The sequence below is a fragment of the Colletotrichum lupini genome, chromosome 3, assembly GCF_023278565.1.
Source record: "Colletotrichum lupini chromosome 3, complete sequence".
NCBI classification, from domain to species: domain Eukaryota; kingdom Fungi; phylum Ascomycota; class Sordariomycetes; order Glomerellales; family Glomerellaceae; genus Colletotrichum; species Colletotrichum lupini.
This window is the reverse complement of record NC_064676.1, coordinates 3,151,388-3,172,696: the sequence shown is the minus strand read 5'-3', so window position 1 is coordinate 3,172,696 and position 21,309 is coordinate 3,151,388. Positions and strand designations below refer to the sequence as shown.

Genomic DNA, 21,309 nt, shown 5'->3' with positions numbered 1-21,309 from the left:
CGAAATAATAGTGCAAGGGTTGTCAAACTATCGCGGGAATTTCGGCCTGATTGTCCCCAAATCGAACATGGTCAATATGACTGTCGGTGCCTTGATCTTGAGCCGGGAATACCATTTCCGTCCTCGTGATGATGGGAAGTCGACTTTTGATTCCGATTCCATTACAGAATGCAGATTCATCCCACCCGTGGCCCATTCAATATTGGGGGGTGCACCGCCGCACCGTTGGCAAGAAAGTATCGTTGCCAAGCTAAGCTTCGGGAACCAGGTTGATTGATTTGATCCGAAGCGTGCTGTTGCCTGCAAGCTGCCCCCCTCCTAACGTCCTCCATACGCAAAACCTGGAAACCTGCCGACAGGTTACCACTGCAGAATCAAAGCAGGGCCGATGCAGCCAGAAAGCCAGAGGGTCGTGTTATATTGAACTGGGCAGCTGGTAGCGGGAAATTCTTCCAGACTTGTGCTTGTGGCTGCCATGGTTTGCTTCACTTTCGAATGGGATGGTACCTTGCGATGGGAGGCAGGTAGGAAGGCACGGACAGGCCTTGAACAGACATATTGTTCGAGGCCCGTGTGAGTCAGAGAGGATCTTGACATCCATTTGCAATGTTGTTACGGTAGATGGAATTCCAATTCCGGCTCTCCTGCCGATATTCAGTAGACGGACGTGAAAGGCGGGTTCGATGGTTGACAGCTCGCCCGCGAGTTGTTGTTGTTGTTTCTTCTTCGTAGACATGACTGGGGAAAGTGAGGTCATCCCTCTACCTTACTTTCCGTCCCTACCACGATAACATTAGATAACCATGGGGCAAGCAGGGCGAGTGAAGAAAGGATGGGATGCTGAGCCATAGCTTGGGTTCCCCCGTTGCAAGTACAGCACTGAGTCTGTTGTCTTCACAAAGCTACCCGAGTATTTGTACCTGATGTAGGTACCTCACGTCACCTTATGGAATGCGGCAGGTGGCTGTACAGCCAAAGGTCTCGAGGTACCGCCTACTTCGCAGGAAGTGTCCTGGCGCTAACCCCACTTGGGCGCGGTGGACCGCACCAGAAACTGTCAACATTCCCTTCCTAAACCCCCTACAGGCACTCGCTGCGCTGGGAAAGAACCCCCAACTAGCTTTTCCGGGTGTTCCTTCTTTCTTTTTCTTTTTTTCGATGGCGCCGCACACTTCCAGATGCCAACCAAAACCCCATCCCATCCAGATCGGACTTTTGCAGTGTCTGATCAGTAAAAAAACAATGACATCGGATCCCAAATACCCAAACCCAGTGCTTTCTGACGCACTGGCGGCGGTCCAATCTCTCTCACTCTTGGTGGCATTTTGCTCAATCTCGATGACTGGGAAATGGGCGTTCGCGATCGAGATGTTGGAATTCACCGTGTCGCAGTCAATGGAACCTTGTTCGCACACCCATCATCACTCACAACCCTCAAATGATCCCATCCCTTTGTCCATCCATGTGCCCTCCTCCGTAACTTACGGTTCCGCCCTGGATGAGTTCAGCCAAATCCAGTCCCGTCTCGTTCCTTGCTTTGCTCGCTCACTGCAAAGTCATGCTTTTGTGCGCCTGCGCCTACGTTACGCTTGTATGGACAGTCTTGTACAGATACACTTGTACCTAGTAGAAGTCTAGACCCTCTCGCCAACCAGCGTGCCAGCAGCCCAGTGTCTGGGCATGCCCGCGCAAGAACAGCATCAGCCCTGTCGCCTTTGCTTCCCATGGTGATCGTATGTGCCGTCTGCGATCGTATGCTCGAATGCCCAGTGACGATATCCCTCAACCAGACTTGCAGGCCATGCACAAACATCGACGATTCCCTTCCCCTTCGCGCGCAAGACTGTCTTGTCTTCTCCTACCTCTTCCCAGTCTCTCACGCCCACAGTATCCGTTCTCTCGGTGTCTAGACCAGCCGGTGGCTACTGTCAGCCCATTTGCTGCCCGCTAATCTTCAGATTCGTATCTTCGATGAAACTTTGGCCCATGAGCTCCTTACAGTTTGTTGCAACTTATCGTCATTCGGCGACGTAGAAGGGATCCAACAAGATCCAGTTGGTCCGAGGTTGTCGGTTCCGCAAACCTCGTGCTGCATCAAATCTACGTCACGGCGGGACGTCCATATCGAAGGTTGGGTCGGGAGGTGACTAGCGCGTCGATGCTCTGTAACACTGCCATTAGGCATGTAGGTAGCACGTTCCACGGCGAAACCCTCCGTCGTCCATTGGAGCACACGGATAGATCAACGCCCTCCGCAGCGGGAGCCCATGGCCATGTCGTGTTCTCCGTATGGAAATTTGAAGAGGTGAGATAATTATTCGTGCCGGTGCGAGTGCTGGCCATGGGTATTAGCATATTGAAACAAGATATCCGTACTCCGTTGAGTCCGTACTTCGTGCTGCTACTTCAGAACCCTCAATTTACCAGCTTCTATCACCTTTCAACATCGCAACACGGACCACGTCGATCCAGTCAATGCTCCGTCGTCGACAAGCTTGAATATGGCCATGGGTGTTGTTTTCTGATGGTCTGGCGCGTTTTCGCGTATTTGGTGCTGCAGCGTGCTACTAACGGGGTGCGGAATGGCCTAGATCGTGTTGGCACCATGGGCGGGTTCAGTCTGGCGACGCTGGACCGGTCCATGATCCTAATCCGTGCTGACCAGCTCTCGCAAAGCATTGTTTGATGCATTTCTCTCGTTCCAGTGCCCCGTCAAAAGGGTCTGTCTGCATGCGCCTAGATGCCGTGCCAATCCTGCTCGCCGTCGGTTTGTCCAGCTTCATTCAGATGGTCCGAGTTCCAGAACGCTCTTAATGGACGGTGGAGCCGGTAACAACCCAGAAGTGAAGGCACATGTGCTCTCAGCCTCACTTTGCCACCCGTCACCTAAATGCCATATCGAGCCGAATGCACAATCTCCAGACTGACGATGGCTTTCGTCGTTTACCCCTCCGCCACATAACGACATTTCGGTTAAACGGGAGACAATTCAGTTGCTTGCTAGGTCAGCCGACGGCGAAGTTGCCCCTTGTGTCGGTTCAGAGTTACACGGCATGTTGTGTCATCAGTAATCGCATTGCGAAAATGCGATTCTTCTGCAAATTCGGTGATATGTCTGTCGTATCTGTCTACCAGCAAGACGCATCGCACCGGCACCATGCTGATCCCCCCTGATGGCCTTTGCTCTGGGTCTAATGGATCGTAGATCGAAGGTCGCTGTGTTCTGGCGCCCACGGCCGTGACGAAACGGCTTCTCGTCCTGGATCGACTTCTGGATGATCGATCATCGAAACATTGCCATGTCGTTTATGTGGACATTTCCTTCCGGTATTCGTATAACCACTAGGGTTGTTCCATAATGTGCAGATGGACATTTGCGAGGTGAACGGAGACGTCAACGCAATTATTACGTCGTCCTAGGTCGCGGTCTGTTGTCTCACCCGCACCGTGCTTTGGGACAACTACCTATGGACGAGGTGTGTTCCTCAACCGTGGCCCGTGGTGGCCAGATTCATCCGCGTGAGCGTGTGTAGCAGGGGTGGTAGCGGCTTTCGATCGCGGCGCAATTCTTCGATTTCAGGTGTCTTTCAATCCTTGGTGCAATGCTCCGTCTCCCCGCGCGGAGGCGTGTGAATAGCCATCTCTGGCGGTTCAAGCCAGTCTGACTGGCTGCTCGAACGCTGACACGTCGAGAAGCGCGAGCTGGCTTGTCTGAGAAACACACTGATGAGCGTGGAGGTGGAATCGACATCGAGATTCACTTTGACGGCCTGGTCTTGATTGGAGAGCAGGCAATGGAACAGTGACTTGATCGCAGGGCTGTTTATAGGGTCAGGCGCAGTTCCGTCAACAAGAATCGAATTCGCGCTGTTTGGCCATTGTCCCAAGCAGTTCTGGCATGCGAATGATAATGCAGCAATTGGCTGTTTACTGCTTGCATTGAGGGCGAGGTTCTCACTCTCCTGGCCGAATGTTCGACGGGCGGTATTCCGCGACCCAAATGACGATGTTCGGTCCCCGCTCTCTTTTTGGAGAGGAAGAAGAAGAAGAATGCTGGCCAGGAGCCAGCGGCATGACCCGCGACGGTCTCGAAGGGCCCGTTGCCGAATTGGAGTACTATCCAGATGCAGATGCCGTCTTGAATCTAGGGTCAGCACTGGTTTTTCAATAGTGGCTGTTTTGGTATCGTGTGTTCTACTAAGTGGTGAGAGTCTAGATAGTGTGCAGGTACGGCTTGGGAATGTTCTGTCGAGGCGAGGCGTGTCATGATGCCGCTCCCGCTACCGCACTTGCAGTCAGTCGAGTTACGGAGCGGATTCCGTTCATGAGAGAGAGAGAGTGGTGCTGGCGCATCAGAGTCTAGCGTGTCTGCTATGTCTGTGTGGTGCGAAGGTAAGGTACCTTGCCTGGAGGTGTATGCAGGTTGTCGAGGGGAGTGATTTTTGAGTGGATGCATGATGGATGAACACCCACCCCCCCTCTCTTTCTTAGTCTCTCTCTACCTTACCTACCAGCCAGTGGGCAGTGGCCCAGGGCCACTAGCACTCTTTCCAGTTCCGTACCCATGTGTGATCCCGGCCTGAGGCCTCAAGTTTGGTGGGTGCCTTGGGCTTAACGGGGAAAGAGAGAGGCACTGAAGTACCTACGTAAGGTACTTCGTATCTAGGGTACCTTACTTTCTACCCTGTAGTCCTGGGAGAGTGAGGCAAAGATGGAAGGGATGGAGACATGGTCCAGGTACGGATTTCATGTACCGGTACAGGATTTGCATGTATCCCGAAGGCCCATCTCAAGCGGCCGTTTCCTGTTCCTGACTCGCTGAGAACCCATGTCTTTTCATGTCTTCCAAAAGGGCTCCATATGTGTCTGTCCTTGTGCTTGATCCCGCTTTTCTTTGCGATGGGCTTCCAGTAACAGATGCTCACTGTTGCTATCGCCGACTTCTCGAAAGTCGGTTTCTGCGATCAGACGCCAGGGAGCTTGTCCTGGGTACCTTGAGCTATCCATCAGTCTGCTGCTCTAGCTTCTCTACTTGGGGCTTGGGGCCATTGGACATGCCACCCCGGATCACAAGTCGAGTCTGCGGCGACGTCTGAGGCTACCAGTATCCGTACCTAGACTCACTACCTTACCTTACCTTACCTTACGGTCGACCATTCAACACACACCCACCCTCGAGAGAGATTCCCTATTGACACCTCTGACCTCACCTCTTAATCCGCGTCGATCACCGCGGGGCTAGTTCTTCTCAATCTTCGAACCGTTTACCTCGCCCTTCCTCCGTACCATACTGGCATCCATCCGTACCTTACCTTGCCTTCCTCCCCTTGGCTCACCAAACTCGTTTTCTCCTCTCCGTCTTAGTAGACGGTCATCCCCCCAGTTCTTCTTCACCGTTCCCAATTCTCAACCCGTGCAAAGGAAGACGACAAAAAAAAAAGACTTTGCCGGCTTGGTCACTTTCTCCCAAACCTAACCCCCTTCTTCGATCAAACAAACTTGGTCCAGTCTTCATCACTCCCACCAAAGACGCGCGCTACTTTCCTCTACCAGACCAGACCATCTATCCGTTGTCTTCCCCGTCGTTCATGCGGCTGCGAACCGCCGAGCCGGCTCAGAAAAACGCATTCTCATAAAGTACGTATTCTATCCAGAGCGCACATCCCATTTCATCTGAATCCCGAAGCCCCTCTTTGCTTGGTCTGGTACTTGCCGTTGTCCCACACCCCAAAAGCTCGGTCTCCTTCAATGTCATCGAGATCCGTCCTCCATATGGCAGCCACCAACTTGGTATATCCACGCCATGCGTGCCACACGCCTTCCTCTTCTGCAATTACTTATCCTCAACGCCCCAAGCAGACGTAGAATTCGCCCAGCAATCGAATATTTTCGGAATTACTTCAACAACATCGCTCTTGGATCGACTTGCTCAGTATCGAAAACGACGAGAAAACGATCATCGCCGACCGACACTCAGTATTCGATACAGACGCCGCCTGTCGCTGCCCATCCGCCGCGACTCGATTGAGAAGAAAGCCTTCGATGATTATTGGTTGACCGCAACGCAAAAGGAAGTGTTTCGACTTCGAGCGACGGAAATCGAGACGTAGCGAATCGAGTCGACGACTGAATGAAAGAGTTTGGGTTTCGAGAAGGATTTGCACGAAAAGCGGCAAACAGTGAAAGCCAATTCTTTGGAGATCACTTTCGACGTAGAAGAAGTTCGCAAACCATCGCCCTACCGTCCCGTAACAACAGCACCATCGAGTTGACGTAACTTGATATACGCCACTCAGATAAACCATGGCGCAAGGACTGGATGGAATCTTTGCAGAGCTAGGCATCTCGCAGTACCTAGACATCTTTCTCGAGCAAGGATTCGATACGTGGGAGACGATTTTGGACATTACTGAGTCTGACCTGTGAGTAAACCATGGCTATTGCCACGCCACATACTCGAGACTAACGAGGATAATTTTGCAGCGACGCACTTGGAGTCAAGTTAGGACACCGACGTGTAAGTGCTTGACGTCCATTCGCAACCCCTACAAGCCCTAACACAAGGCAGAAATTGCAGAGACGCATCGCCAACTCTCGTGGCCTTGCCCCGGATGCATCACTAGTTTCGCCCACAAGAGCAAGCGCAGAAGAGCCAAAGCCCGAGACACAACGACCTGATCAACCCCGCCCCGAGGTCAAGGAGGGACCCGTCGCCACGAAACGAAAGTATAGGCGTCACCCCAAGGTTTGTAACTCTCATGCAGATGTACACTCGTACCTGGGCGTAGCTAACCAACGTAGCCTGATGAAAATGCCCCTGAGAGACCTCCTTCGGCCTATGTCCTTTTTTCAAACAGTATGTTATGGATTCCACCCTGCTTTGAGATGATGGAACATATCTGATCAATCTCGCAGAGATGCGTGATGACCTCAAAGGTCGGAACTTGACATTTACCGAGATAGCCAAGCTTGTGGGAGAGCACTGGCAAAACTTAACTCCCGGCGAGAAGGAGCCATACGAAACTTCCGCATTGAAAGCCAAGGAGAAATACAACCACGACTTGGCTGAGTATAAGAAGACGACAGAGTATAGGAAATACAACCTGTACTTACAAGATTTCAAGGCACGGCAAGCCTCCGCAAATCAAGGTGCGTGGAGGTTTGTCGCTTCGAGTGGCCGCCAAGCTGACCCTGATCCAGCAAAAGAGTCGTCGAAACGTCAGAAGCTTGATTCGGGGGTTCGTCTGCAAAACGGAGGAAGCGCAAGTGCCACACCTGGGAGCCTCAGTAGCACGGGGAGTGGTACAGAGTCTCACCAGGGAAGCGAACCTCCTCCTAATCGCAAACAGCGTGTGGGTTCTGTGGTGTCGGTATCTGAATCGCAATACTCGACGGCCGTGCCGACCCCAATTTCCCATCATCATCATCCCCCCAATGATGACTCGGTACACTCTCCTGCCAGTGTACAATTCGATCGTGAGAGCTTGCACTCCACAAGTCCCCGTACCTCGCAGACTCGGAACCACCGCCCAACATGGACGGAAGCCCCAGCAAAAACGGAGCCAGTCACACTTCCGCATCTTCCTTCCCTCTCGGATGTGTTCAACAATGGACGAGGACTGAACGGGGTTTCAAGGTCTCCTGAGGCAAATGGCTTTGGGGGCTTCGCGCCTCCGACACACCCTGGTCCCTCCGCACCGCCATCATTGAAGCACGAATATTCTTCCGCGGGAAGCATTTCATCCTCTGGATCTGGACTGTCGTATCCCCGAACACCTAGTGAATCTTCGCTACCGATTCACGCCTTATTATCGAACAAGACCTTGCCGGGACCTCCTTTCGAGTTGCAACCATCACCGTTCTCGACGGTGCCGCCTTCCGGACCACAACCGCTCCAGGATTCAAAGTTGCCCTATGCAGGGCAGCCTCAAGCTCCGATGGGAGCGACGAATGGTACTCACGGTCAAACCAAGCAAGGCTTTCCGCAGAGGCTAATGAGGTTTCAAGGTTACCAATCACCACCTGCCTTATTGAGATTCCAGTCCACCTCATCAACGGGGACTGATGGATCGAACGTGTCGCAAGCATCATCGGGTGCTTCTTCTGCAACGTCGCTCGGTATTCAGGAGAGGAGCGATCCGAAGCTCGACGGCATGAGTGCGTTGGTGCGGGCGGGCGAGATCGTGAACCGTCGTGTTCAATAAGCGGATGCGAGTTTTGACATATGGCCGGCAATCATCGTTCTCCATCCACTCTATGGATTTACAAACTGTTGACGTCGGCCCCGAGTACAGTCTCGTGCGTTTGATTGTTGTTTTATTCGGTTGTTTGTTTCGTCGTCGTTGATGGCATCAGCGTTTCGCTCAAGTCTAGCCTGGTTGGCTGAGGTCGGTCTGTTTGATTACTTGAATACCCTCATGGATTGGCATCGTTTGGAGATCTTGTTCGAGGTGGCGCAACTGGACAATCATGGCGTTTTTTTTTTGTCCCGTTGGACGTGGCATTTGTTTGTCGTCCAAATGGCGTTGTAAGCTGCGTCGCGTGGCCAGACGATGGGTAACTTTTGGATACAGGTTGTTGGTGGGTACTGCATGATACAAAAGCTCTCTGGTCGCTCGAGGAACCAAAAAACTATATCAACTGTATGAACAACGACATGCAGTCTCAATTGAACGAATTCATTAAGATGAACTTATGGATAAATGAAGAGAGAAATCGGAATGTAGGGGTTCAAGAGGGAAAACATAGCAGAGCAAGGCCGGGAGGTTATGACGTCAACCACAATAGGACCCTTCCTCCGCGGTCCTGCCTCGCGTTTCTGACGGGATCATCACGGGCGTTACCCTTTCCTGAGGGGAAGATGCTCAGGAACAAGCCAATACTTTTCCGCCGAGCGGCCGTTGGCACTAAAGCACTGCGTAAGGTAAGGTAGGCAAAATGAAGGGTCTTGGTCCAATCTGAGGGCGCCTGCATGGTTGAGCACCTTCATGTTGACCACTCATTGGCGGTGTTGGCACAAAGTACCCTGAGCGCACCGGTCAACGTCATAATTCTGTCAGGATTTCGGGGTCCTGGCCTGATTTTCGATTTTTCCAAGAGGGTCCCCTCCCCGGTCTTGGCGGATTTGGTTGGCTGACGGGCGGTGTTGGTTGGTTGGGGGTCCTATTTTATCGTTATTTTTTCGTTTCTTCCCTCCATGTCCCTCCTAACAGTCGTGCGCCTCACTTGTTTTTTTTGCTGAGCTCAGAGGACCCCTGTTTACCGGAAAACGAAACTAAACCCGTTTGTTGCTCCGCCTGGTGGTGCCCCTGCCTTGGACTCTAGTGATACTACCCCTGCTTGGGGTGCGCGTTCAGCGTTCATCGGGACACGAGTAAGGTGATGTCTGTTGATCTGGAAGCAGGTTCAAAGTATGGGAAGTTGCAATGTCTCGTGATTGTTGCAGGATGATTCAGGCGTTTAGGTAGCGAACGTGAAATCTGTCTTGATTTTCCTTGATTTTGCTTCATTTTGCCTGACAATCTATCCTCAATGGGGTTTTGATGAGTGGAGTGGTTGTGATGATCTTGTAAATTTGTTTTTCATCGATAGCGACTGGATCGAACCAGCGTCGGAAATCGAGCAGGAAGAGTGAACGAGGTAAGGTGAGATCAAAATGCGCTGCGTAGCAGAGTCTTATGCACAAATTAGATGCGGGCTTCTGCGTGGGATCGTTAAGAGCAGGTTTGCATCTCCGATCCTCTTAAAGGAAAACAAAACAGCGTTCAGTTTTGGCAGGCTGTTATTTGGCAACCGGTTGGCTCGTTGTTTCAACACAACTATGCGATTTCCAGCAATATCTTCTCATAGACGACATCAGCAGTCTATAAAGACATTTCACTTCTCATCACTTGATCACGTATATTCTATGAAGAATACGCGAGAAGAGATTCTGGCTTCGAGACAGTGGCCTTTCGTTTGAGCAATGAGCTTAAAAAAGGACAAGTGAACCGAGGTCATGCGGATGATTTGTTGGCTCATCTGGGAGTAACAGTAGCGCTTGATGTTTGTGATGGTTACGTCCCATGCGACAAGTCTGACGACACCGCTCGTCTGTTGAAAGATTCATATACGTTCCAAAGCGTCAGATTCAACCACATTTGCTGCGTCTGAGTCTTAGTCAAATCACGAGGTTAATTATTAAATCAGCCGAAGCCGTCGGCTAAAGATGACGATATTATTAGCGAATCGGCGGGAGAAATAGTATTTGCGGCTAGGCCTTAGAAGCGAACACGAGGCAGCGTTCTTCTGTCACAACTTCGAGTGAGAAGAGAGCCGCTCCAACCAAATGATTGTCGTCTCTGCAAGAGGGAGGGTACCCATGAGCGATCCTGTATGGAAGGAGATTCTGCGTTCGTAGACTCTTACAAATAGTGCGGGTTGCTCGCCTGCAGCGAATCCGTCATCCACTGTCGTGAGTCTGTTGCCGCTCGGTAACTTGCTCGTGACGGGTGCTATGTGTCAAACGCATACTATCGGCCAAGTATTCAGTCTGTTCTATCCATAGAGACCAAATCTTCCATCGCCGCTGTCCGCATACAGACACTAAACGGCGCTGTATCCGCCCTTGCCATCTGATCATTTTCTCCCTACGGTGCCCACTGCGCTCGCCCAAACCCGTCCGACCGTTCTGCTGCTCATCGTCCCTTCAGATTTGCATGAAGCCCCAAAACAAGTCAGGCGCAGGAACCAAAAATCCAGGGTCTTCATTCACTATTGGGATCCGAAACCATAGCGTACCAAGTACGGGGGGGATGAGCGGGACCCTGAAAAATCACGCCAAAACGGGCACGAGCATTTTTCTTCACCCTCAAAACGGAGACTTGCTCCGTTCGTGGCCTTGCCTTACCTTGCCTTCCTTAGCTCCCGTCCGTTCGTTTTCAACGGTCAAGCTAAGGGGAATTAAGACGATGAATAAAAAAGATGATCATGCTTACCTTAATTATGCATATCACCGCCCGGCGTGTCGTTTCTGAAGAGGAAAAAGAAAAAAGCACTGACACGAGAAAAAGCAATAGATAACCAAGGTAAAGTAGGAAGAAAAGGTCCCTCGTTGAGAAGTCGTTGGCATTGTTCTCTTTGATCCATTACATAAGACGTCTACGTCCGTCGTCACACAGCCTCCTTTTTCCCAAGCTCAAGCCGCGCCCTCAAGTACGGATACAGAAGAAGGTATAGAGAACGAAGCTCTCAAAATGGAATGTTTCCGCCCAGTGTTCATTATGAGACGTAAAGGTTTACCCAACCCACTTTGCCAGAAAAATCAAACATGCCGTCGTTCAACAAAAAACCACAGAAACGCCGATGCCTCGACGTGTAAACACAGGATTCCGCCACACCCTTATCCCTCCATTTTTTGCTTCCTCTCCTTGGGTTACAAGAGTACAGTCGCTGCCTTATTCTCCTCCCACGATCTCGGCTGTCCAATCCTTGCGGATGTTCAGCTCCGTGAGCTCGGGTGTCTTCTCGATGACGAGACCCTTCTCGTTGGCGAGATGCAGTAGACTGATGAAACAGAAACTCGTGGAGATATCCTCCATCATGGCCTTGGGGTAAACCGAGCCCAGGCCGTTCATGACCTCGGTGAACTTGAGTTCGGTATCCTTGGCGGGTGGCTCTACCGGTGGCGCTGGGGCATCAGGTGAAGAAAGTCTTGTGGAATCCTGGTGGTGGGTCAGCAATAATTCAATCCCTGATGGGAAGGGTGACCGAGAGACTCGACTTACGGCGTCCAGGCCCTCAAGACCCATGCCCTTCCAGATCTCCTCCTTCAAGCGCCTCACATCCACCTTCTTGGCAACACGTGCGAACTGCACATAATCCGGCCGCATGCGACGTGTTTGCGTGACCAGAGTCGTGCCAAAAGCGCCGGTCAGAACATTGGTGGTTGCGTCGCCGCCAAGCAAAGCCGTCATGCCAAGAGCTTCCGTAGCTCCGACGTCGCCTTCGGCGCCAGGCGACAGGTGCTCCCGGGCATCCGCAAACTCGTCGTCGTCGTCATCCAAGCCACCGGCAAACGGCAAGGCATCGTCTTGGAAGAAGTTTGCGTCGTAGTCTCCCTCCGGCAGCGGCTCGTCCTCGCTCTTGACGGGGGCCTTCTGGTTTGCCCAGAACGCCTCGTCCATCTCTCCTTCTGGGACGTCCCTGTCTTGTCCGGCATTGCCAAACATGCCGCCTCTGTTTCCGAGGATTCGCCTCCTGCCGAGGCGTGCCTTGGGCTTGAGGAAGAGGTTGAGAAGTGATTTTGAGTTGAAGTGCTTATCATCAGGCAATAAATTGCGAGATTTCGACTTCCAGTCCTTCTTGGGCATGGAGACGGCAGAGTTGCTTGATGCCTGGGTGTACAAGACGTCGGCCAAGGCTTGATCGAGGGGCGCTGAGAAGTCAATCTCAAAAGGCTCCTTCTCCTTGCGCACCCTGGCAGGACCGACAGGCTTGTTGACGTCCTTGATCTTTCGGATTCTCCAGTGCTCAGCACTTGACCAGTTCTTCTGCAGCGCTTGATCGAAATATCCGAGAATGTCTTCGTGCATCTTGTCGGCACTCTTAGCGTGGGACATGGATACGACGAAATCTCCATTGTCTGGGTCCATCATCTCGACTCCGTCACCATCGCCAGCTTCCTCGCCTAGGCCAGCATCGTAGACCCGCATTTGGGGCTCAAGAGCGGCTTCCCTGGCCCAAGCCTCACCACCCTCACCAAATGCCACGTCGGCGCCAAGCTCGAAGCCACCCAGTCCAAGATCGTCGTCGTCGAAGCCAGCAGCGTTGTCGCCGTCAATGAACATGCCAGAGTTGTCACCCAGCGGGTCGGGGTTCTTGTCCTTGTCTTGATCACCTCTCCAATCTTCCGGGGCTCTGAGGAAAGGAATATCCATGGAACCAGACGGGTCGCCGAGGTCAAAGTTCTTCAATGATGGACAGACATCAAGCTCGTCGAGACGACCAAGATCGGAGAAGAACTTGGCACCGAGAGCTCCTAGGTCGATTTCAACATCCTCGACGTTCTCCTCCTGCTCGGGCTCCTCTGGTGCTACCGAAGCATCCTGCATCTCTGTGTTATCATCGTCCTCATCGTCGGCGTCTTCATTCTTCTTTCGGGTCTTTGAGGTGTGTGCGTCACCAACTTCGTCACTGCTGTCGAAAACAATGCGTCCTTGGGCATCAATCATGAGGTGGTTCAACAGTAAGCCCTTGGCGCCACCTTCGTCGAAGTCTGCGGAGGTTTTCTTAAAAAGGGGGTCCACGGCGAATTCTAACTCAAACTTCTTGAGTTGGAGCGAGGAAAAGTTTGGTGCTAGGGTCGCCTCGGAGGATCGTTGCGTCTGCGCATAAGTCAGCCTACCATCACAGCCAACATGCGTTTTGCACATACCTTGCGCTTCGGCTTCTTCCTGACGTTGCCGTCTTCGTCGACTTCCTCCTCGCTCTCTTCACCCTCCACTTCGTCACCCTCCTTGCCCTTCTTCTTGTTGTTGCTGTCCGCGAGACCGCTCAATAGCTTGCCGGTTTCGGTTGCGACACTGTCGACTCTGCTTGTGTAAATCTTGACACAGCCATCCAGCGTACAGCTGGCTTTCTGGAAGTTGACTCCGTCACCTTCCTTGAGAAGTGACATATCGTGGAAGTAGTCGATCAAGGCGAAGTTCCAAGAGTTGTTTGCGTTGATCTTGTTATCTGTGGCCATCTTCATCCACTCCTCAAAGTTGGCAAGAATCGGGACTCGTTTCATAGGCGTGACCGCGCTTCCGCTGACTACAAAGCCTTCATCGTCATCGTCGTCGACAACCTGTCTGCTACCTCGGCTGCCACGGGCGTGCGGTGTCTTGGGGTTCGAGCCTGGTGTGTCATTTTCGATATCTTCTAAGCTGTTATTATTCCTGCGCAGAGGAGTCGCAGCAGCAGCCTTTAGTTCGTTGCGCTGGCGCTCATGAAATGCATGGCGAGAATGCGCACGTCGCGCCTTTTCTTCAGCATCATCGTTGAGAGGGATTCTGCGCATTGTTTAGTTTCGTTGCTATGCAAAGTCGGTAAACGGGGGCTGCTGTCGCAAACGTACTTGACTGGTGAATTTTTGAAGGGCGATGTGTTCATCGACCCGGAAGTCGCTCTGACACTGCCTGCGCGGCTGTTTGCGCGCGGTACTTGGGCCACTCGAGGCATCTTTTCTGTGCGTGTTGTTGGCGCTGAGGTTGTCGTCAAATTGTTGACTGTTTGCTGCATGTGTGCTGTAATGCTGTAGTGGGTGGCCGAGCCTTGTGTTTACTTTCCCCACCAAAAGCACGTCCCTGGGCGACGCGAAACAACAATAAAGAGGTTTTCTGCCTCGAATATTAGGTGTCAAGTCTATCCTTCCGGGTCGGATGGGGCGGGGAAGCTGAAAATCCCGTTTCGTCCAAACATCAGATTGGATCGGCCCTTCGCGGCCCCCTCGTTATCGGCACGTGATGCAAGATCGCTATCTGCCGAGGACTATGGAACTCTTCTCTTGCAGTTGCCGTTGCAAGCAGCCCCCCTCTCTTGGAGTTGCCGCTCCGTTGACGCACAGCCACGTCGGAGGGGGGTTTCCCACGCAGACACGAGCAGATACTTGGCGCAATCAGGGCATTGCCTGCGGTTTCCAGCCTGGTGGTGGCCAAGAAGCTTGCGTCGCTCATAGTTCCTGAAGGAGGCTGGGCAGGTTTTCCCGGGCTGCCTCCCTCGGACGGTAGAACCCCATGAGTCGTACATGAAGGTGAGAAGCGCTTGCATTTGCTGTTCAGCTCAAACCCGCTGCAGCCCTCTTTTTTGTATAGCAAACTCCATTGAGAGACATCTGTTCCTCCTTGTCCAGCGGAACGAGCGGCTTCACGGCCACGCCAACGCGACAGCGCGGTCTCTGCCATGGCTTCGGATGAGCCAATTACAATCAGCTTTTGACGTCAGACATGCCAACGTCCTCCAAGATCCGAGGGGGCGCCCTTCGCTTGCGGCCTTTCTACGCGACCGTATTCTTAATATGTCTTTTGGCATCCTGGTCCATCTTGACCAAGGCCACCCAACGACAGCTCCAACTGCAAGATGCCTCATTCTCACTCTCATCCTCACCCCTCGCCAAACGATCCGAGTTCACCGAGTGCCGAGATGTCCACCGCGCCGATGATCAGTGTGCCTTTGTCAAGGCTCACTGCGCCGAGGACGAGGCTGGCCTCCTCTCCTACCTGACGCTGTATTATTGCGACCTTGGCAAGGCTCAGTGGTTGGCCTTCATTATCCTGGTCTGCTGGCTCGGCTTGCTCTTCACCACTATTGGCATCGCCGCCAGCGACTTCTTCAGCGTTAATCTCAGCACAATCTCTGCCATCCTCGGCCTCAGCGAGAGTTTGGCTGGCGTCACCTTCCTCGCCTTTGGCAATGGCTCACCCGACGTCTTCAGTACTTTTGCAGCCATGGGCTCCAATAGCGCCAGCATGGCTGTTGGAGAGCTGATCGGTGCTGCAAGCTTCATCACCGCCGTCGTTGCCGGGTCCATGGCTTTGGTTCGCGAGTTTAAAGTTGGCAGGAAGACGTACGTCAGGGATCTCTCTTTCTTCATCGTGGCTGTCTGCTTCACCATGGTGTTCCTGGCAGATGGCCACCTGCATTTATGGGAATGCATAACGATGGTCTGTTACTACATCTTCTACGTGGTTACCGTTGTCACATGGCATTGGTACTCAACAAGGCGGAGCCAGCGGCGGGTCCGGGAAGCAGCCGCACGAGGTCATGTCTACGGGACGGTGGGGCATCTCAGTGACGAGCTGGCACCGGAACCATACCGGGATGATCCCGACGATGAGAACCGGCACGTCACCTCCGCAGCCGCTTCCAGTGCTGGAGACATCAACGCATTGGAGGCTGGCCCTAGGATCGAAGTTGATGGTCAAGGAGAGAGTGACGAGGAGGCGGAAGACAGCGATCATGGGCGGCACGTCGTCGCAGAGATGGCCAGCAGCATGCGAGTGTTGCGTCCTAGAGGCAGAAGGCGCAACACACTCACGCCTATTCGTCCCAGTCTAGTCGGCGCTCTCGAATTCCGATCTGCTCTGGCTCAATTGCAGAAGGAAAGCAACCACAGGATGAGACCGATGCATGGACGGGCCTACTCAGTCAACCACCTCGGGGGACAAAGTGAAACGAATACAGTGGGAGGGCCGCCATCCGACTCAGGAAGATACACGATAGGTGCCGTTGAGGAATATGGTCAGAACAGGAATCGGGCCTTGTCCTCTGGCGATATCCCCGGATCTATTAACAGTCGTGACCATTCGCCATCGCCGTGGCGCTTCCCAACACCCGCAGACCCGATCCAACAGATAAAGGCCCAAGAGGGCAGAAACCGAAGTCTGTCACCAGCTTACAAAATCGGTGGTAACTTGGCACCTCCTCCAGTCGACGCCGTACCACAAAGACAGGACAGTGGGGGGAGCGAACCGTTGGAGGCTCGGCCATCACCTGGTCAACTTTCCCTCCAAATACCAAGTCGGCGTGGCAGCATGAGCGTCGGATCTTCCCCTGCATCGCCCTTCCCTGGTTACACCGAATCGCCTCTTGTTTTAACGCCTGCTGCTCAGACGGAACCGACCGAGTTTTTTGCGCCGCCTGGACCGGCTCGCCTCGAAGTGCCATTTGCGCCTTATGAGATGGCCAACCCCAAACCTGTAAGGTGGTGGCCATACGCCATTCTGCCTCCGCCGCACATCTTTTGGGCAACATTGTTCCCGACTCTGCTAGGATGGAAGCAGAAAAGCCACTGGGACAGATTTGTCAGTGCTATATCTGTACCAAGCATCTTGCTCTTGGTGTTGACACTTCCGGTTGTCGAAAATGAGAGTGCGGATGATTCATCCGACGAGACTGCCGTGGATCCCATGATGCGAGACCACTCCCACTGCGACGCTCCAGTGCCTGCCGACGCCTACGAAGACAATGAGGGAGAGACGGAGTGGCAGCGCTTTAGACGGGCTACTCTGTCGCACTCTCGTGGGCAGTCACTTGATCACTCCCCCAAGGGCTCTCCAGCGCTTATTGCTATCGATTCTCCGAGTGGTGCGCGTGTGGCAACCGAAATACCTACGAGTCACCCACAAGCCATAAAACCCGCCAAGCCGTTGCCTTCGGAGAGCAGTCTAGCTCCTGTAGACGAGTCAGGACATTGGAACAGATGGCTCGTCGCGATCCAGCTCTTCACCGGGCCTTTGTTCGCCGTCATCATTCTCTGGGCAAACATGAAGGAAGACTTCCAACAACCCTACAAGGTCCTTGTCAGACTCATCCTGTATACACTCCTAGGATCTACAATTCTTCTCGGCTTCCTTCTCCTATCGACTAGTCCTGATAAAAAGCCAAAGTACCATTTCTTGCTTTGCTTCATGGGTTTCATCATTGCCATCGCCTGGATTTCTACCATCGCCGGAGAAGTCGTCGGTGTCTTGAAAGCAGTCGGCGTCATTTTCGGCATATCAGAAGCCCTCCTGGGCCTGACCATCTTCGCAGCGGGCAACAGTGTGGGCGATCTAATTGCCGATATCACCGTTGCCCGGCTCGGTTTCCCCGTCATGGCATTGTAAGTCTTCACCTACCTATCCATCCACATACCGACGACAGCCATGCTAACTACTTTTAGGTCTGCGTGCTTTGGTGGGCCAATGCTCAATATCCTGCTCGGTATAGGAATCGGCGGCGTCTACATGATGGTCCAGGCCGCCAACCACCGACATAAGAAACACCCAGACAAGCCATTCAAGTACCACTCGTACAACATTCAAATTGGAGGCACGTTGATGATCTCGGCCATCACGCTACTCATCACACTGCTTGGCCTCCTCATCATCGTACCCATGAACAAGTGGGTGATGTCACGGAAGATCGGTTACGGTCTCATTGTGTTGTGGATGATCAGCACCATCGTCAACGTTGTTGTCGAGCTGACCGGAGTGTGGACCGACGTGTCCTATTCCCTTTCTTTCTAACGGTACATTTCTCCCTTTTGACTGCTGGCACACGTACAGACTGTATCAATATTGCGTTATTGCATTGCGCCGTATGAGTATACCCAAGCATAGCGTGCGACGAGAAGAATAAACGAAAACTCTCTGTCTTCCCACTTATAGACGGTCTTTACCTCCTGACTACAAAAAGAGGAAACACGAATCTACATATACATTAGTTTATAAAAATAAATAACACAGATGCTAACGTCCCTCTTACACAAGCATCTCGGTTGGCTTGATATCTCATTGGCTTCTTTAACGTGTCAAAGTCTCGTGATGTGTTGGTGATGGTTGCCGTTTCATCTAGCGAACAGCTATTTCTACGAACGAGGTTGAAGGCACTCAGGCACGGTCCTACGTTGCAGACGTCGATCACCATCTGATGTGTTTCTGTTTTCCTTTCCGTACGTGCACCACCAGACCCCTTGTGAGCGAAAGGGCATCAGTAACCGAAGTTGTGACGTGCCCCAACCAACGTATTGAGACGAACATTATGGAATGCCAACTACGCAATGTGCAGCGTTGCGATGCCAAGACTTAAAGCAAACGCTTCATCTGGTGTTGATCTCTCCTTTCTGTTTCTAGAGCTCAGCTCAGCTCAGCACAGCTCCGTGTGTGCAAGTACATGTACGTCTGAGTGTGGTTGCCAAGACATGTCATTGCGTACACCTTTTTGTGTTTTGGCCAACTTATGCCCTTCCACGAGGGGGGAACGGCGCGTCACTTTGGTGACTGACAATATTGGATCATTGACAGACGATAAGAGCAGTGGCAAAGTATAAAATGAGATTTGAATGACCGAGCAAAGGCTCTTCCTGGTGTGAGGTCATTCCAGTTCATGCCAACCTTGGTTATAACAAGCCACGCAAAACAAATCACACTCAACTCGGATTTCACTTGCCCTACCAGTTTCTACCTCACTACCTACCCAAAAAGGTTGAGAAATTCAGACACCCAACATGGGAGGCTTTGACAAACTCACGGACTTGGCCCATCAACTCGCCGGCAAAGACCAAGGCAAGAAGGATCAACAACAGCAGCAGCGGGATTCGTCAATTCCTCAGGCAACGACAACGACTACCACGAACGGCCAGGAATGGGCGGATGTCGGGTCAGCCGCCAAAAAGGCCTTTGCTGGATTCCAGGCGGATCAAGCTGGCGGCAAGGGACCTGATTACACCGAGATTGGGGATGTTGCGCAGAGGGCTTTCACGGCTTATAACCACGGCGGTGGTGGTGAGGAGGGAAAGAAGGATCTTGCTAAGATTGAGAAGGACCTCGCTACTAGGTTTGGCGGCGGTGATGGTGAGAAGATGGAGGAGGGGAAGTTGGGAGGGACTGATGGTAAGTTGGAGGCTGGGGAGGGGACTGGTGAGGTTGAAGGTGAAGGTGAAGGGCAAGGTGAAGGTGAAGGGCAAGGTGAAGGGAAGCAGACCAAAGTCCAACGTGATGATGGTCTGGCCGTTTCGAGGTCAAATGCGAGGGATACCACTGAGGGCGAGACGCTCCCTGAAGGGGAATCCGACTCTTCTGCTGAGAAGAAGGGATTCGGCTCTCACACCAAGCGAGAGGCCGGTGACGGTACCGGATTCGAGAAGGGGGGTTTGCGTGAAGATGAGGATGTCTTTAATAGTAGTGAGGGCAAGACCGACATCACTAGAAGCGGCGAGACGACGACCTCTGGGCAAGGTAAGTTTGGTCCTTCGATTGACGTCCTCACTCTGAGTTACTTTATTCAACTGATGCTGGCCATGAAATAGGACTCGGTCGTCGGGCACAGCAGCCTGTGGGCGGTACCGGTGGCGAAGAAGATACTCTTGGGAATCAGCCGGTCAAGAGATGGATTGAGTGAGGCGGCAACATCTTGCAAGGGAAATTGTCAAAAACGTCCTACTTGTGCCGAAGGTGTTTACGATTGACCTCCAGGACTTTCGCTGGCTCGAACGTCTAAGATGAGAGAGTGACTCACTCACATATTATTGCTGCTAGCCGGACTGTTTCGAAACAGAGGCGCAGCATGATCGTCACTGGGTAAGGGTGGTAGTTGATTATTTCGCGTAGTTGTCGGATTGCGTGTTAGCTTAGAAACATTGAAGAGAGATATCTGTCCTCTAGCAACCAGTGAGTAATGGTAGATTGGTCGTGTAATTGATGCACGATATGCACCGACGTCAAGGCACCCAAGGTACTAAGGTGAAGGTCACCAAGTCGGAGCCGGGGACGGCTCCACCCTCGAGCCCCGGAGCACGCATCCCTGCCGGGGGGCCGCCGCAAGGGGCAGTATTCCCAGCCCGTTCCAGGTCCCATCACAAGCCCACGATCCTCCGTCGCCTAGCGTATTCTTAGTGCCCTCCTAGTCCGCTGTAAATTGCAATCTATCGTTCCTTGCGCCTCATAGTGATCTGCTCAGGGAACCTAACTTCCAGGTTCGCAGAGGCCACGATGTCTACATCTCCCCCCCCGGTATTACCACGTTCCTGGCGGAAACAAAACAACTCGTCATCTCAGCACTGCCCCAATACATGGCGTAGATGATCCAGCGGGCGAGTTTCAGACGTGATCACTTGAATGGCGTATCTCATCTCGTTTCAATGCCAATGCCTTCGTATCGTTGTCGTTTGCACATAGGGGTCGGAGGCAAGCTGTCCACAGCTCGGTGTAATAATAGCGAAGTTGATGAGGTAGACAAGGACAGATCATCAAGAGATGGGCAATTAGGAGATCTGGCAAGTTGGAAGATGTGATTGTGTTCGGTCAGCAGACGATTGCGAATCCCTTGTCAAATCATACCTGCCAATGCTTGTGGTAAACATTGAAGAAAGATACAGCTTCACGAAAAGTTATAAATCAAGTTCGACATCGCACTGATTCGAACCCGATGTTCTTGGTTCTTCACACCTGCAGCTCAAAGCCCACCTAACTGCCCACTCCGTACTACACCTTACACAAGGCCCAGACCCAGACCCATTAGAGGGGGACCCTTGAACCGCAACAAGCACCAGTGCACCACAGTACCTCACTTGCCCCGCCATCCAAAAAGCAACCCCGCGCCGCGCCTGCCACATCCCGAAAAGGAGAGCTTCCTTTCCTGCACGATTGACCGCCCTCCCTTTGCTCAACTTTCCCATTGGACTTTTCCCCATCCCTCCTCCCATCCCTCGAAGCGCGAAATTCTCACGACAAAGCTTCTTTCCTCAAAGCTTCACCACCAAACGCAATACCGAAATTGAACCTGCATTGTGCCAGCATTCACAAGAAC

General features: G+C 52.6%; 7 protein-coding genes across 7 annotated transcripts; 2 read left to right on the top strand and 5 right to left on the bottom strand.

The window, feature by feature from the left end:
- Positions 1–27: 27 nt before the first annotated feature.
- On the bottom strand, positions 28–1,460 carry CLUP02_05727 (uncharacterized protein; the record flags this gene model as incomplete). Its single annotated transcript, XM_049284733.1, has 8 exons — positions 28–307; positions 365–470; positions 541–738; positions 803–879; positions 939–1,018; positions 1,085–1,212; positions 1,289–1,402; positions 1,430–1,460. 8 exons carry the CDS (start codon positions 1,458–1,460, stop codon positions 28–30), a joined length of 1,014 nt encoding a protein of 337 aa, XP_049141876.1.
- A 2,127-nt stretch (positions 1,461–3,587) lies between these two features.
- Positions 3,588–4,566, bottom strand: CLUP02_05726 (uncharacterized protein; the record flags this gene model as incomplete). Its single annotated transcript, XM_049284732.1, has 4 exons — positions 3,588–3,893; positions 3,959–4,144; positions 4,199–4,371; positions 4,512–4,566. 4 exons carry the CDS (start codon positions 4,564–4,566, stop codon positions 3,588–3,590), a joined length of 720 nt encoding a protein of 239 aa, XP_049141875.1.
- Positions 4,567–4,828: 262 nt separating this feature from the next.
- Positions 4,829–8,531, top strand: CLUP02_05725 (HMG box protein; the record flags this gene model as incomplete). The annotated part of the gene is made up of 16 exons (XM_049284731.1): positions 4,829–4,864; positions 4,918–4,989; positions 5,024–5,104; positions 5,243–5,303; positions 5,368–5,413; positions 5,509–5,637; positions 5,687–6,074; positions 6,138–6,267; positions 6,335–6,422; positions 6,484–6,517; positions 6,569–6,745; positions 6,802–6,856; positions 6,916–7,149; positions 7,201–8,157; positions 8,216–8,302; positions 8,356–8,531. The coding sequence occupies 16 exons, from the start codon at positions 4,829–4,831 to the stop codon at positions 8,529–8,531; spliced, it is 2,751 nt and encodes a 916-aa protein (XP_049141874.1).
- Positions 8,532–8,692: 161 nt separating this feature from the next.
- CLUP02_05724 (uncharacterized protein) lies at positions 8,693–8,989 on the bottom strand (the record flags this gene model as incomplete). Its single annotated transcript, XM_049284730.1, has 2 exons — positions 8,693–8,818; positions 8,873–8,989. 2 exons carry the CDS (start codon positions 8,987–8,989, stop codon positions 8,693–8,695), a joined length of 243 nt encoding a protein of 80 aa, XP_049141873.1.
- A 363-nt stretch (positions 8,990–9,352) lies between these two features.
- CLUP02_05723 (uncharacterized protein) lies at positions 9,353–10,613 on the bottom strand (the record flags this gene model as incomplete). The annotated part of the gene is made up of 7 exons (XM_049284729.1): positions 9,353–9,429; positions 9,520–9,700; positions 9,760–9,842; positions 9,919–9,931; positions 9,991–10,087; positions 10,295–10,493; positions 10,580–10,613. The coding sequence occupies 7 exons, from the start codon at positions 10,611–10,613 to the stop codon at positions 9,353–9,355; spliced, it is 684 nt and encodes a 227-aa protein (XP_049141872.1).
- Positions 10,614–11,435: 822 nt separating this feature from the next.
- CLUP02_05722 (barren protein) lies at positions 11,436–14,262 on the bottom strand (the record flags this gene model as incomplete). The annotated part of the gene is made up of 4 exons (XM_049284728.1): positions 11,436–11,702; positions 11,766–13,364; positions 13,415–14,033; positions 14,099–14,262. 4 exons carry the CDS (start codon positions 14,260–14,262, stop codon positions 11,436–11,438), a joined length of 2,649 nt encoding a protein of 882 aa, XP_049141871.1.
- Positions 14,263–14,486: 224 nt separating this feature from the next.
- On the top strand, positions 14,487–21,280 carry CLUP02_05721 (sodium/calcium exchanger protein; the record flags this gene model as incomplete). The annotated part of the gene is made up of 19 exons (XM_049284727.1): positions 14,487–14,532; positions 14,588–14,746; positions 14,802–14,959; positions 14,985–17,623; positions 17,684–17,995; positions 18,069–18,123; positions 18,358–18,564; positions 18,636–18,661; positions 18,702–18,778; positions 18,854–18,958; positions 19,017–19,739; positions 19,811–19,898; positions 19,922–19,955; positions 20,040–20,081; positions 20,147–20,171; positions 20,227–20,386; positions 20,449–20,577; positions 20,736–20,855; positions 20,962–21,280. The coding sequence occupies 19 exons, from the start codon at positions 14,487–14,489 to the stop codon at positions 21,278–21,280; spliced, it is 5,424 nt and encodes a 1,807-aa protein (XP_049141870.1).
- Positions 21,281–21,309: the final 29 nt, after the last annotated feature.